General features: G+C 37.2%; 1 protein-coding gene across 1 annotated transcript; it reads left to right on the forward strand.

Moving 5' to 3' along the window:
* The first annotated feature begins 3,626 nt into the window (after nucleotides 1-3,626).
* On the forward strand, nucleotides 3,627-10,029 carry PRL (prolactin). Its single transcript, XM_005420965.1, has 5 exons — nucleotides 3,627-3,706; nucleotides 5,196-5,377; nucleotides 5,767-5,874; nucleotides 7,554-7,733; nucleotides 9,565-10,029. Exons 1-5 carry the CDS (start codon nucleotides 3,670-3,672, stop codon nucleotides 9,754-9,756), a joined length of 699 nt encoding a protein of 232 aa, XP_005421022.1. The 5' UTR covers nucleotides 3,627-3,669; the 3' UTR covers nucleotides 9,757-10,029.
* The last annotated feature ends 6,959 nt before the right edge of the window (nucleotides 10,030-16,988 follow it).

The raw sequence follows: 16,988 nt of genomic DNA on the forward strand, positions 1-16,988 counted from the left end.
GGTCTCCCAGGTCAGAGATCCTGCAGGCTGGTCTTGTCCCAGTGCAAAGGCAGCATTCAGCAGTTCTGCCTTCTCTGCATCCTCTGTTACCAGGGTGTCCCTTCCACTTAGTTACAGGTCCACATTATCCTTAGCTTTCCTTCGTGTTTGAAAAAGCCCTTCTTGCTCCTCTTGACATCCTTTGCCAGATTTAATTACAGAGGGACCTTGACTTTCTTTGTATTTCTCATTGCATGTACAAACAAGAATGCAAAAACTCAATAACACACAATCCTTTTTTTTTTTTAATGTGTATCCAAAGAGTTAATTATTTAGATGACATGCAGGAATATTTTTCTGAATATTCATCTTTGCATGATCTCCACTTGGGGATCATCTTTTAAAAACATAACCAAACTTCGATATTTCAAACTTCTGCATCAACTACTGTTCTGTTAATAAAGACAGATAATTCTAAGTAAGTAAAAGTCAAAATCCAGTGATATTGCAGTCTTCAATTAAACTACCTAAGTATTCTACAAAGAACTATTCTATTAGAAAAGATTTTTCATTCTTCTGCATTAGCCATCAATCAGACACAAGACTTTGCATATCTCAAAAACTTTAAATAAGGTAAAATGGAATTGGAATATTTGATCTTCCAGTACTGATCAATAGTTCTTAATCAAGATGCCGCAGTCTAATTCACGGTTTGAAACCTGATATGAGATGAAAAGATAAGGCTATTGAGAAACAAGCACTAAATGTTGTTATCTGTAATATTGATACATCACATGTAATGCCTATGAAGCATGAATAATGAGCTAAAAGCCATATATAATAAAGTCTGCCTATAGTAAGTCCTGCTTTTGGTATATTGTTTACACTGAGTGGTAACAATTGCTCATTTTATTTCCAGGAAAGACCTTGAAGATAAAAGGAATGTGATAATTTTAAAACAATAATTAAATATATATATATATATGTATATGTATATTTCTAAGGCAGAAGTAGAAGACCAAGGGAGATGGAAACATGCTGCTAACCAGAGCTGTGCTTTGTAGTTCCTCATGTTGTTCCAGAGGCTTTTCCCTCAGTAAGGAAAAACTGTCCAGCTACCTACATTGCTGTCTTGAGTTATCGTTAAAATTAGGCAATTAGGTGGTTATTGGGGGCTAGAATGAACTTCCTTTCCATGATTCAGAGAATAATTAGAGATAATGAGATGCCATATTCTATGTCCTTGGAGCATATAAAGCCAGGTCACTTTAAAGTGGCATATAAAGCCAGGCAGAAGGAAGCATTTTCAGCTACTTCACCTACTTTCAAGTTTTTATTCAGCTTTTAAATAGGAAAAAATTCCTAATTTATAAAAGAAAATTAGCATTTTGATCTATTTATTTCTGGTTATTTCAGCTCTTCCTCTCTTTTCTTTCTCTCTCCCTTGTTTTTTCTTCTTTGGTACTAGTAAGAAATTAAGTTCTTCACCTAAAGTGCAGGTCTGGGAATCAGGAATTTTATTTTATTTTTTCCTTCATCCTGTGCAGACACAAATAAAGTTAACCTCTATGTCAGTTCTCACACCTGGTAAAAGAACTTCACCTTTATACTTATCCACTTTATAGAGAGTGTCTTCTCTCCTGCCTATGATTTTTGATTGCTGACAATTTTAATCCATTCATGTTTGTAGAGTATTTGAGGATGAAAGGTGCAAGAGAAAATTAAATTGCATTATTTTGTGGTAGAATATTTTAAATAAAACGTCATGCAGTGATTTCAAATAAACCACTCTCTTGTGATCTACATTTAAGGTGCTTGTCTACATTTACACAGCAAGAGGCAGGTTATCCTCCAAGCTAAGTCATATAAGGATATTGACTTCAGCTGATGTCATCGGGCCTCAGAGAAGCCTCCCTGTCCAAAAACAGAAAGACAGACTAGGGAGTTTACCTGTTGCCTTTATTATCTAGTCCCCAGTATTAACTCAGTGCCTTATTTTGGCCCCACCACCAAACCCTCAAAATGCCAAGACAATGAGATTAGTGAATGAAAGAGCAACAGGTGGGTTGAGAACTGTTCATTCATCTAATTCACAGGACTCTTCTAAAGTAAGATACCAGGATTTTTCAGTCTCACCTGTAATCTTATTGGGGCAGGTTTTCAGATGAAGCTGAATTAAATCAAGCTCATAAGCCATTAACCACAGTTTAGAAGACAGCAGTATTTTTTTCTACCATCCATGCTAGAGTTTTTGCTGTGGCCCCATTCTAATATTACTGCCTTCATCAAATTGCCACTTTTCCTGCTGCAGACAACAGCTACTTCATTTACTCAGCAGAACCTCAATTTCCAGTAAAGGTGCAGCCCCTATGCAGAACAAACTGTTCTAGCAAAAATACTAGAATTTAGCAAAGGTAGACCATCTGTTGCTGGTTCTGGTTTATTGCTGAAGTATCTTGTTTCCCAAGGAATGCCTTCCCTAAATGCTTAGACTTTCTTCTCCCTTGTTCATCATTACTTCAAGAATCCTGAAATAATGAAGGGTTCTGGGTTGCATGTATACCCATTCCACAGGTATGGAACAAGTTGCCTAAAGGCAAGAAAATTTATTAACACTGTATACCTTATTCATCATGGCATCTAATTGGAAAGTTTCTCCGTAGGTAAATGGACCTGAGAAACAGATGAAAGGTTATATATTTGCTAACATATTCATGCAGATGAGCCTCACACAAGAAGAAAACAGGGCCAACCTGCTCAAGCTGGTTTGCAGCTTACCACAGATGCATCAGAACCGAGAACAAACCTCACTGCTGACGACAGCACATGTTTTGCATGTGGTAAAAATGCCCATCTTTTACGCAGAGAGTTTTTGAGTATAGAAAATAATTTCATGGTTCTGTAGAGGTTGGGTTTGTTTTTTTAAACAATGCTAACTTATTCATGAGACATTTCAGATTAAGCAGTAAGCATATAACTTCTACCTCTTCAATTCTTCTAAATTTTTTCTTTTTTTAATATAAAAACTCAGCCTATTTCTCTAAACATCTCTCAGACAGAGGATCAGTTATACCAAGATTTGTGCTGTGTAATATATTTTTTAGCTGACCATGACTGTGATATCTACAATCTTACAGAGAGTGACCTGTCTTTCCAGGAGCCTCGGTTCCCTTTACTCTGGATAAATTTCTTTTCAATTTATGCTATTTCTCTCAATGAGGATGCTGTAAACTACTGTTTGCCTTCCACAAATAGCCAGAATTTTCATGTAAGCAAGCTTAGATGGCTGAAGCAAGAAGTGAGAAGACTATCATGGGGAGTGAGAGGAGCAGGCTAGAAACATTGAGAATATCTGTCTCAGAACTGGAGATTTCCAAGATCAATGGCATTTTCACCTCATTCAGGGCAAAATATTGGCAGTCTCTTCATTCAATCGTACTTGGGATCCTGCAGCTCAACTTATTAATGAAATTCCCCCTCACAGCTAAAATAAAAAAAAAAAAGAACCAAAAAATACTGAATATGAATGTGGAAGAAAGGCAATTTGATGTTTGTAATTATCGAGGCAAACTCCACAACCTGCTGAATGTATGCAAAATGGACCCTGGATGGTGTATATAAAAGTGGTATGTGTGGAGAATAGCAGCAAGCATTGAGGTGTCTTTCTGATAGAGAAAGTCATCATCCAGGATGCTGACCATGAGCACCAGGGGGGCTTCACTGAAAGGTAAGAATTTTGACATTCACCATTAACTTTTTATACTTCTTTGCATTTCTACTGAATTAGGAAGCATATGAAATGTAACAGATCTAAAAACTGAGGTCTTCCAGCCACATAATTTTCCAGAAAGGGCAAAACCTGAAGAAAGGAGCTTGATGCCTTTTGTATTCTAAGAGTTCCTTTGCATTGGTTCTGTCACAAAAAAATTGGCTTGACGGGTGTCACACCTGCATGTGAAAGTTTGGATCTGGACTGGTTTGCTGCACCACTCAGAAGGTTATGACTAGATGTCATTACCCACAAATCTAGAGGTGATGAGGTAATTTTGAAATTAATATTTTCAAAATGTTCATCGACTTTCCAAGCCAACAAGTCTCAGGTTTTCACAAAGTTATTCCTTAGAGTACTTTCCTAAATGCAGCATCCAGCATGTACCTTGATTATGGGGGAGGAGGAGGGCTTACATCATTATTGTGTACATGCACCTTTTTTTAATGTAGACCTAGAAAGAAACTTATCATGTGACAACCTTAGGGATAGTTTTGCTGATTTATGAAGCCCACTTTCATTGAGCATTTTAAATAAGTCTAGTCAACCAATATAGGTAATACGTCAATTTCCAGAAGTAAAAGTCTCAGAACAAATACATTCATTTACCAAATATTTTAATTATTTGCCATTGCTTTTCTCTATATATTTTATTTCACTGAACAAAAAACTTAACTCTGCTAAGTTAACATGAAAACTTTAGGCAGATGAGGTCTTATGCTTTAGATAATGAGAAGTCCTCTACATGAGTTTCAGGAGAAAAGACAAAAACTATCACTGATTTCTTAGAAGTAGGAAACTTAGGGTTAAATTCTAAAGAGCAAAGAAACACAGCTGCTGGAAATCTTTTGAAGGAACTCCCAGGACAATCACAGCCTTAAGAGTGACCTAACCACCCTCCCACAAAAATTAATTTTAACTCCAAATGTTTGCAAGAAGAAAAGGACCTCTGGGATGAGGAGGAGGGAAAGAAAAAAAAAGACGTAGAGAGAAAAAAAAAAAAAAGAAGAAAGAAAGAAAGAAAGAAAGAAAAAAAGACCAATCTATTTTCCAAACTTATATATCTGTGTAAATATAAATATGTATCTGTATTTACACTGTGAAGAAGTTTGATTTGTTTTTTTTTCTGTTTATCACTCTGTTATAAAGCCAGACCTGTAGTAAGTGACTTCAGAATACACTGTACACTGCAGCACAGGTTACCTTGTCTCCTCAAACACTGTAACTGGCTCTGCTATACCATCAGGATGATAGAGGGGAGAAAGGATAAAAGAATTATAGAATTACAGTGTGTCTGTCCTGAACTGCCAGAGCAACCAGCACAGAGGGTACTCTGAGCCGTGTGACAGCACAACACAAATCACCCAGCATCTGGGTCTGACAGCTGCTTCTAAATACACCTGCAAGTCAAGGTGTGCCCATTTCACCGTGTCTTAAACTTGAACAGGTTTGCTGCTGGCAGCCCTTCTGGTGTCCCACATGCTTCTGACAAAGGAAGGAGTGACCTCTATGCCAATCTGCCCCAATGGATCTGTCAATTGCCAGCTTTCCCTTGAGGAGCTTTTTGACCGAGCAGTTAAACTTTCACACTACATTCACTATCTCTCTTCGGAAATGTTCAATGAATTTGTAAGTAGTCTTTTCCTGAGAGCAAGAAATAATAAAATTGCAATTTAATACTTTTTAATCACAAACACATGCTAACATATAATAAGTAAACAAGTATGACTGCTGTCTGGTGAAAGTCCCAAGGGTGACCAAATTGGTATATAGTCCTGAATGTTGCTAAGATCCCCAGCACTTCTATTAAAAGATGCCATTTTCCCGTCATTCTTCATCGTGGAACATTTGTTTTTGCTGGTTGCCAGTTCCACTCTAGAGACTCACCAGAAACTTTTGACCTTTACAGCATGTAAAAGCAGTGATAAAAGCTATGGAACAATGATTAGCTAGCAAAGTGTTTGAGCTGAAGCTCTTGCTTTTCTGTCTTAATAACACCTGTCTGTGCTGATCTGCAGGATGAACGCTACGCCCAGGGCCGGGGTTTCATTGCAAAAGCTGTCAACAGCTGCCACACTGCATCCTTAACCACTCCTGAAGATAAGGAGCAGGCTCAGCAGATTCATGTAAGTCCCACTTCCAGTGTAATTCGGTGTAAGACAGAGCAGGGGAAGGCAGGGAAGGAGGGTTACAGAATAGTGAGGCATCTTTCAGAGCGAGAGGGAGATCAACTCAATCAGAATTAAAAAGCCAAGAAGAGGAAAGCACCAAAAAGCCAAAGTTGATTAAACATTTGCAGATGGTAAGTTACAAACCATACAGCATATATAAGTACCAGTGACTTTCATCATCCCTTTCTTTTCTTGTATGGTACATTTAATCACTGTACCTTAATTCCAATTAAAATACAACCTCATGGGACAATGACGGTTACCATGTTTATGCAGTGTCGAGAACACCACAACCTTTAAACATTATCTTAAAACATCTTATACACAGTTAATGTATTTACAAACTTAAGAACACATTGCTGTATATAGACAGAGGTAAAGTTTTCCAGTAACTCAAAACACTGGCATTACTAAAAAAATATTGAATAGATATTCTTTCTGTTACCAGTGGGCTAAAGTGGTCATCCATCATCCAAATACAAAGACTCTAGCGTGAAAATCTGCAAAATATGTGTAAATAGAAACATACTGCATACCTACATCATTTATAATAATTATAAACTTCACTGAAGATGGTCTCATTCCGTTTATGCTCACAGATACAATTTAAAAATTCTCCGGAGAAAAAAATAAGCGGAGCTTTGAAAATGGGGCTGTTTGAGAGCAAAATCTCTATGAGTTTCATGGTGATGGTGATATCTTCACAATATCACAGTATCACCAGTTTCTCAGTGTGTCATTTAGAAATTCTAGTGGAAGCAATAGAATTCACAGCCCTGGGTTGTGCATCTAGCAAATAAGAAAAAGTTTAATACTGCCATGAACTTAACCATAGGCTTGATGAATTCCTATTACCCACAAGAAAGGACAATTTTTAAAACCAGAGAGCTACTGCTGGAAGCCCTGTTGTTCAAAGGGGAGGACAGATGAGTTATGTAGAGGCAATAAAAGCTATTTGGTGGTTTACCATACTCACAGTATCACCAGCTTCTCAGTGTGTCATTTAGAAATTCCAGTGGAAGCAATAGAATTCACAGGCCTGGGTTGTGCATCTAGCAAATGAGAAAAAGTTCAATACTGCCATGAACTTAACCATAGGCTTGATGAATTCCCATTGCCCACAAGAAAGGGCAATTTTTAAAACCAGAGAGCTACTGCTGGAAGCCCTGTTGTTCAAAGGGGAGGACAGATGAGTTATGTAGAGGCAATAAAAGCTATTTGGTGGTTTACCATAATGTGTACCTTCCAGTCAGTACTAAATTAAAAAAAATATATAAAAATAATCAGTGGATTTTAAAATGTTCATCAAAAATCAGATAAGAAACTCTGGGTTTTCTTTCACAGAGAGGACACATAGTTATGCTTGCTAATTTTTAAGGCTGAGAGTATTCAATTATATTTTCCACTGCAGAATGTCTCACACAAATATTGTAGAACATGATGACACCAATGACAAACTTCAAAACTGCAATTGCACAGAGGTATCTAAGACAGGGCTATAGGGCACGTTCAGTGATAGGTCCTGGAATAAGTTCCTAAATCACAATGTCTGAGGACACTGCTCTAAATACCTTCTAATTTTACCAGAATTAGCTTTCTTCTTTTAACCACCTTTCTTTACTCTGGGTGTGCAGCATGAAGACCTACTGAATTTAATTCTGGGAGTTCTGCGTTCCTGGAATGATCCCCTGATCCACCTGGCCTCTGAAGTACAAAGAATCAAAGAAGCTCCAGAAACCATTCTCTGGAAGGCTGTGGAGATTGAAGAACAAAACAAGAGACTTCTAGAAGGAATGGAGAAAATAGTTGGGCGGGTAAGTCTGTCCTTAATACCCTTCCAGCCAATTGCTTTAAGGAAGACATGTACACTGTTAGGTTCTCCCTACCTGGAATATGAAAGGAAACAGTAGATGTGAAGATAAAAAAGGGAGACAAGGTAGTCAAGTCTGAGATCTTTTCAGCTTTCTTCTTTCAGATTTCTTCTGCTAACTTGCAATTTCTAAAGAGACAATGTGATATGATTGTCATAGAATGACCTATGACCCTCCCAGTTATGCTTCAGGGTAAGGTGTAATTATCAGGACTGACTATGGTCATTCTCTCTCTGAGAATTTTCAATCTGCAATCCATATATATATGCGTGTGTACTTGTGTGTGTGTGTTTCAGCATATGTTTATGCATCTGTATACAAATAGGTATTATGCAGAGGTATTGGAAACAGATACTGTGTTTAAAACAGCTCTGTGAGTCTGGGCTATTGCAAGGATGTGGCATACAAAGTAACCCTGATATCTTTCATTTCTCTTTTCACACCACACTGATTCCTCTGGACTCTGTGTCTGACTTGGCTCCCCCTGTACTTGTGAGTTTAGACAACAAAGCTGTTGTCTCACAAAACCCATACTTGAATAGCTCTTGCTGCCACTAATTGATTGAAAGCTTTCCTGAACAAAACCAGTTCTCGCTTGTTTATTTTTAAAGGGGCCTCCATTGGTCAGTGAATTTATCATTCTGTCAGTGAGTTAGATGTTGACAAGAGGTTCTGACTTCACTTCTCTGAGCAGCTGAACAGCACAAAGAGTGTCACCATCACTGTATCCACCACTTTCCACTAGATCACTCAAGGTCTCTCAGTTAGGTGTCTCTTCACTCAGAAACCTTATACCATCCAGGCTACAAATACATTTATCAGTGTAATCAAATACATCTCTATCACACATTCATGTGTAAAAAGGGCACAGCTGAGGGTCCAAGATAAGAGTAAGTCAGGTGCTGCTCCAGTTTCCCTGTCACCACCTTCTCATTCACATTATTTACAGAAAGAGATAAGACTGTCTCATTCATTAGTGTCAAACCATATTTTTAAGTCATAGTGGGTCTATTTTTTCCCCTTTTGCTTAAACTGAATGATAGCAGTTCCACAGATACTCTCCTATATGTCTTTTCAAAGTATGACTTGTGTGAAATAAGGATGGTGCGCAAGCACCAATAGGCACAGACTTCCTTCCTGCTATGAAAGGTAGATTTATGTGATTAGAGATAATTAATAATTGTCTTCAAACAGGGAGACCTAAACCAGTCTTCACCTCAGATACTAACTCACTACATGTGTTCCCACATGTAGTTTTCTAACATTAGATGTCATTGTATCACTCAGGGTTTTTTGGGTTTTTTTGATGGAGCCAGTACTTCTGAATACGTATTATTGAGAGATTTTTCTGATAAGGGCTGATACTAATCTCTTTGTTGCACACAAACAACTTCTAAGAACAAGTTTTAACAAAGTTTTGAAGGTGGAGGGAGCCAAAGAGAGATGACCCTGATGAGTCCAAGCATGAAGGGAGGATTGATTTCTCTTCAAAGTCAGTTTTCCCTGAATACTGGTTAATACACTAGTTCTCTTAAAACACTACTGAGACAGTTATGCTTTTCACATGTTTTAGGAAAATAAACTGAAAAATCTGACAAATTCATTCAAAATCTGAATGAAGATATAGAACATTGTACAGAATAATGAGAGCCACAACAGAAAGCACATTAGAAGCCATACACTAACATTCTTCAAGGACAGTATTTTAAATTCTGCCTTCTACATCCAGTCAGGCTCACTATCATTTACTATTAATACCACTTTGTGTATTTAGGTTCACTCTGGGGAGGTCGAAAATGAGATTTACACTCCGTGGGACGGACTTCCATCCCTGCAGCTTGCTGATGAAGACTCCAGACTCTTTGCCTTTTACAACCTGCTGCACTGCCTCCGCCGAGATTCCCACAAAATCGACAACTATCTCAAGGTTTTGAAGTGCCGCCTAATCCACGACAACAATTGTTGAGTAGCCATGGGCCTGATCATGTACTGAAGTCATTCATTGTGTGTTCTTGATGCTTTGCCACTTTATGAAAATCACACACTGCGCAGAACCTGTATCATCAGTAACTTTCAAGAGTGTTTGTATGAATTCTGGCTGCAACAATTAGCATGTGTTGGTGCTTTAAAATATTACCAACCACTTGTATGACAAGAATATACTTTTCTGTCTAATCTCCTCCCCTAGTAGCATTTCAGTGATAAACAGGATGCAGATACAAATAAAAATGTTCTTAAATCCAAAAGCTTGTAACACTGGGTGGTATCAGTGAATAAAAAATAGATGGTATGGTGTATACATTTAACAGTAGCTTCTCTTTTGGGATCTCGATCTCCAGTTACTGATGATAGGATTTCTTACTTGCATTGGTCTTTACACCCTCTCCAAAACGGGAGGAAACAAAAAGCAGGGACATAAAAAGGCAGATTAATCACACTAAACTACCCTAAAGTGAAATTTTTGTCTGAAATCCAATCTGCTTTTATCAACTCTTTCACTTGGCACAAAACTTGTCAGAGCAGGGGAGAGGAAGTTTAAGAAATCCATCCTGGCGAACACAGCCTTTGATTCCCCATGCAATTCATGGAGAGAGAAGACACATTCAGTATTTTAAAGACAGAGATACAGATATATTTACATCTCCACTGATGAGAAAAGGCATTTCCAAGGGAAGGTTCATTATATTTGAGGTAGCCGTCTGAGAGCAAAGGAACAAACTGGTTTCATTAGGTCTCAAAAGGCAACGATGGGCATTCATATCATATCCATCTACCTTTCACATTCCTCCCAAGCAATGTGGTGGTTGCAATTACTTGGAGAATTTTGAAGCCATTAAAAGGCACCAGCTGAGCTGACCAGCCTTTTGTGCTAAACCCAATGTGTTTCCATTCACTTTGGGTTGAGTCAAAAAGTTTTTAGGACACTCATTTGAAAACACTATGGTTACATACTGAAAATTTGTAAAGATCAAAACATTTGACCACTTTTAAAAAAATCTGGCTTACAATCACACAGCAAGTAAGAAGCCAAATTGCGCCAGAAGCCATTGACCATAGACCATACCTATATGTTGTCTTTGTAAGCAATAAACTCAGCTTTGGCCTTATCACACAGTTTCAGCAAACAGGAGCTTGATTTCAAATCAGCTCCTCCTGGAGTTGACTTCCCACTATACAAGCATGCTGCATTGCTCCAGGTTGGAGCCAGCTCAGAGGAAGAGTGAAGCACCAGAGAAGATAGGTTTGAGGACTTAAGCCTTTCATTACCATAACAGAATTAGCACAGCCATAATTGGTATTGACGTAAGAGATTAGACAATACCAACTGCTAGGAAGGTCTCATTTTAGCCATTTCTCCAAGAACATGATGATACTTGCATTTCTAATTGTGTATATATACATATAATGTCCTCTTAATCTCTTCATGTTTTCAATAATTGATTGCCTCAGGCTTTCTCTGGATAAGTATACATAAAGCCCAATTTTAATCTATAAAAAATCACCTTTACAGTAAGCAAATTCCTTGTAGGACAGTCACAATTGACATATTTCTTAAGCTCTGAAATGCACAAAACCTGGGGCACATGCAACAGCAGTTTAACAACACACAGCTGTACAGCACAGTCAAGGAAGAGAATGGGTAAAATTTGCCTAGCAGAATGCAAGTGTCCCAACTAGAATTTAAAATGGTTTTAATATTCTGGTTTTTGTTATAATGCCAATGGAAGGGGGAAAAAGAAGCATTTTAAAGGAAAGGAAAAAAAAGAAAAGAAAAAGAAAATATGTCCTTTGTAATTATCATAAATGCTTAGAATTACAGTGTGAGTTCTTATTGAAAAGAAAACATGAATAATGGGACTAGTCTTTATTGAGCTGGAAAAACAATTATGCCTCACTGAGCAAACTCCTACCTCAGAATCTCTTTAGAATTCAAAAGCAACTTGATTAATAGGGTAGACATTCATAATTTTACACTGATATGACTAGATCGAAAACAATGACTTTCTTTAACTGCTTAAAAATTACAGTGCTAAAACAACTGTTTAAAACTTGCATGCACTGGCTTTTTATAGCCTATTTTAGCACAATAATGAGTTTTTTAATTTCATAAGGAAAGATACAAGAGGATGACAAAAAAAAGAATCTAAACAACCGAAAAGCTATCTGTTTTGCAGCTGCTTAACTAAAGTAGCATTAAAAAGTGATCTGGTTAATATTCTGAGTCATCACAGCTGTCACAGAGACAGAGAGACATAGAAGCCCATGAACACATTCGGAGCTACACCTACCTGTGAAGTGCCCTATGGATATACCCTTCAGACCCTGAATGTTCAAGCCACAATTCAATCAGAAAATCTATTTCTTAGAGCTGCTGGTAGGAAAAACACATAGTTACCCTAATATTAATAGATAGATACTAGGAAAAATGTCTCACTGTGAGGGTGGTGAGGCACTGGCACAGGTAGCCCAGAGATGTTGTGAATGCCCCATCCCTGGCAGTGCTCAAGGCCAGGCTGGTTCTGAGCAACCTGGTCTCGCAAAAAAGTGTCCCTGACCACAAGGGGATCGGCTCTTTATGTAAAGATGATCTTTAAGGGCCCTTCCAAATTAGGCTATTTCTATGACTCTATGATTCTAACATTTTGTTAATTAGCGCCTGTTTGTAAGTCCTGAGCAACTATTGTCTTTTGTCCAACAAGAAATTATATTGCCAAACTCTTATATTATATAAAACTGAACTGAAAACAAGCATGCTCTTTCTAAGTAAAAGAAACTGATATCTATAAGCACTTTTTCCAAGTGTATTAACTTCTGGCTACTTCACAAAATAGCTAGTTTTCTAATAATTTATTCAATGCCCAAATTGGCGGTATTTAAAAATTTGTTCCTATCTTTACTTCTGTCCATTTAAGATTGCATGGTGATAGGAATGGAAAGGAAAGGTCCACTTAGCTGAAATATAGGTTCTGTCCTCTTTTAAAATCATACTCACACTCCCATAGATGGCACCAAATTTAAGATAAGACTTTGTGACATGAAATCTAAATGGTACAAAGTTTAAGCCAATTTATGCTCACTGAGAGCATTTATAACTGAACTCAACAATGGAGCATAGATCCCCAAAACAGAAATCTGACTTGCTATTCATGTGTGTTTCTAGACTCTAGGATAATAGGTAGCCACTGGAACAAACAGAATATTTTGAGGATGATTTTAAAGCCAGTAAGGGAAGATTTTATTGACAGTATGTGTCATTTGGAATCAGCTGCTTAACTAATAATGTGATAATCTTTCTATCATCCTTTTTTTTTCCTCTTTTCATTTGAGATCCTACAAAAACCTCCAGTGTTTTTTTTTTATAGCATAGCAACTCATCTGTACAAGAGAATTGACCTTTATAGTATAATTTCAAAGACAATCCAGAATTCTGGTAACAAGGGATTCACAGTGTAAAAACCATACATCATCTAAATTTAATTTCTGAACAACAGAAATTCTCTGAGGGCTACATTTTAAACAGAGTCTGCTTATTATAAATGAAATTTATACAAGCAACCAATTATGTCAGAAATTTAAACTCAGTAATCATACTTATGTATATATCCATACACTAAAAAAAATCCAGTAGTACAATCGTGCATGGGAATAACATCACAGGCATATACACACTCTCTGAAACTACTGGGTTTGCTGATCTGTAAAGCTATTAACATATATGACTATTTCTGTCACAACCTTTTAATGACTTGCAAATCACTTTGCTAAATCTTGAAATCTGATGTTGAGCCTCAATGCTCAATTCAACTGAAATTTGAGATTGACTACACACAGGTTTATATTAAGCGCTAAAAAGGGTTTAAAACCAACAGTTTTGAAATGGAATTATGTTCTTTTGAAATTCTTCATGCTCATATCCATCTTAAGGAATGAGGCTAAATTCAGCATCAGTCTTGAAAAACAGTAGAAGTGCCAGCCATGGTTTTCCAACCTTTTTTCTCCAAACAATTCAATGATTACCACATAGCATTTTAACAATATCTATTATTACTGGGATTTTAAAGCTGTATTTGGATATATTCCCCATAACTAAATGCTAAAAAAAAAAATTTAATCACATTTTTTCATGATGATTTTTCGTTTCCTTTCCCACATTCAGCTATGGGGAGTAAATAAAAACAGACAAGCAATGGCACCTTAATATCCTCTGAATTAAATCTTTTTTTCCATACAGTGAAAACAGTACAAACTGTCCTTATTTTTGATGAAAAAAGTAAGAATTCAGAGAGTTCTCCCATTTGACTTTTGGAACATACAAAAAATACAAGGTCATTTTGAAGGATACAGAGACCACCTTCCCATCTACAATTTTAATGTGCATTGAGGGAAGTAAAAGACCATGTTTCTTACATTGTTATTAATCCTTTTTCATGCCCTTGTAATCATCCACAAATCCCATGGTAACATTCTGGGGTTTAGGAAGACATGTCTTGGACAGAACACTTTTCCGCAAATTCCCACCTTTTCAAAATTCTCAATATTTTAATTTTTTAAAAAATTATAACATAGTAAAAAAAATTTCTTAAAGAACACTTTTACCACAAATTCTTCACTAAATTTCATCAAGTCAGCTACCAGAAAGTGCTTCACCAAGCATAAAAATGAACAGTATTTACTGACAATATTTAATAATAATAGTCCCTCAAAAACAGAATTTTCTTATCAAACATCACCACACTAATTACGGGAACAGTTTTCCCTTTTTTAATAAATGATAGGGTTTATTACACTGAAGAGCTCAGATCACTTATTAATTCCCAAGTGACAGTGTGAGTCATCAAAATGCTGAGAGCACTCACTCTAGTATACCAAAGAAGCTGAAAGTTCCTACTGTTTGTACCATATACCACATCTTGCAGAGGAGTTTGCAAACACTGAGTGGGCAACATGCATGTGCCCTCAATGAATAGAGATTGAGTCATACATTAAATAACAAACTCTAAAAATATTCCCATTCAATAATGGAGTATTTTTCTCTATCAAGATGAGTACCTCCCTCCAGCATTCAGTGTCAAATTAGAATACTATATATTTAACATTATTACCAGAATTACTAGACCCACACTCGTCAACCAAGTTGCTGTTGTTACCGTATGCTAAGGCAGAAGAAAAACGGAGCCCTTCTCAACAAGGCCCTGCTCTGTTTATTTATAATTCTAAGTAGGAAAGTGTGGTACACTACATTAGCTTGTCTCTCTGCTGGTGTTTTCACTCTTTTGCTAAAGTAGTAATAGCTCCTGGAATGTATATATAGATATTAATGTGCTTACCTTTACTGACTTCATGTTTGAAAGCATTGTGCATGGTTTGCAGGATTAGGCCAATGATCACACATGACAATAGGCTCTTTCTTTAGCCAGATGATTGAAATAACAATAATCTTCCCCAGGACCCAGTCTTGGGAGATTTCCAGCCTGATTTCACGGATAAAAATAGTTCATATAGCACAAAAAACTTTCCAAGCTTTTGATGATTATCCAAGCCTAACTAAAACCTCAGAATCTTTTGGAAGTTCCAACATCCTGGATCTACAGCACATGTACTATAACTTAATATGACAAAAGGTACTTGAATTGATTGGATTTGCATGGCATCGTTATGAGGCCCATGCAATAGAGACCATGGGTCCTCTTGTCAATGTTAATGCAATAAGCAGCTCAGCGTTTCTTCAAAGTGTTTTTTTGTGTTATTTGCAAGGAATTTGTTCTTCTGTGTCCCTGTCGCATAAAAGTGAGGGGAAAAAAAAAGGATTCTGTTCTTTATCATCTCGTACTAGAAAATACCTCATGGTATTAGCAAATACTCTCATGCTCTCTCAAAGGCCATGTGAAGGAAGAAAGTGCAATACACAGGCTGAGTTTATTGAGAGATTAGCTTTTGATGTATGGCACCATAAAAAATGTAAAGCAAAAGGATCAGAAATGGTTTTCAAGAAGGTTAGGATACCCATTTATTTTTTTTTTCACTTGAGATTCCATCTAAGTGAAAGAAATGCTTAGATGAATATAGGATAAAGAGACTAATACCAAAATAAGTCTTGAAGCTTTTAATACAGTGTTAGATAATAGCACTGCTTCACAAGATGTTTTTGGTCCTCTAGAAAACCCTTCCTGTGAATGTCATAACTCTGAAAAAAAAAAAGCTATGCTACCGCTGTGAGAGGGAAAAGGTACCTGTGTCATTATTTATACTGTGTAGATAACCTTAACGTCAAGCCATGCCATAACTGGTATAGCCTTTTCATCAAAGAGATTATGAATACTGTCTTGGGCTAATATATTTTTTTGTCATGGCATAAATCTTACCAGGGCAAACGGCAGAACAAAGGTGTAGAATGGTAGTGCATGTACTTCATGTTTGGAGACATGGTCAAGAAACACCTCCAAAGCAGGCACTGAATCATAGAATCACTAAATGATCTGGGTTAGAAGGATCATCTTGTCAACCCTCCCTACGATGGACTGGGATATTCTCTAAATCAGGTTTCTCAATGCCTCATTCAACCTGACCTCGAACACTTGTGATAACGGAGCATCTACGGCTTCTCTAAGCAATGTTTCAGCATCTCACCACCCTATTTTTAAATTTTTCTCCTTTTATTTGATCTAAATCTACCCTCTTTTAGTCTAAAACTGTTGTCCCTTGTCACTACAGGACAAGACACTCTGTTTATATACTGGTAGACAACAATAAGTTCTCCCTGGAACTTTCTCTTCAGGATAACAGCCCCAGCTTTCACAGCCTTTCTTCATAAGAGAGGTGGTCCAGCCAGCACATCATTTTTGTGACTCTTCTCTGGATCAGCCCTAACAGTATTTATTCTGGGCATCTAAAAACTGGACTGAGTCCTCCAGGTGGCATCTCACAAGGGCAGAGTAGAGTGAACAGAATCATCTCTCCCAAACTGATGGCCAAACTTCCTTTGATGAAGAGTGTGATTGACTTTCTAGGTTAAAAGTGCACATTGCCAGCTCATATTCAATTTTTTAACCACTGGTATCCCCAAGGCCTTCTGTATAGGGCTGCCCTAAATCCATTCTTCCCCCAGGCTGGCTTGATGCTGAGGATTTCCTTGACCCAGGAGCTGGACTTTACACATGGGCTTGTTAAACCTCCTGAGGTTTTCATGGGCTCATTTCT

Source organism: Geospiza fortis, unplaced genomic scaffold (assembly GCF_000277835.1).
Source record: "Geospiza fortis unplaced genomic scaffold, GeoFor_1.0 scaffold104, whole genome shotgun sequence".
NCBI classification, from domain to species: Eukaryota; Metazoa; Chordata; class Aves; order Passeriformes; family Thraupidae; genus Geospiza; species Geospiza fortis.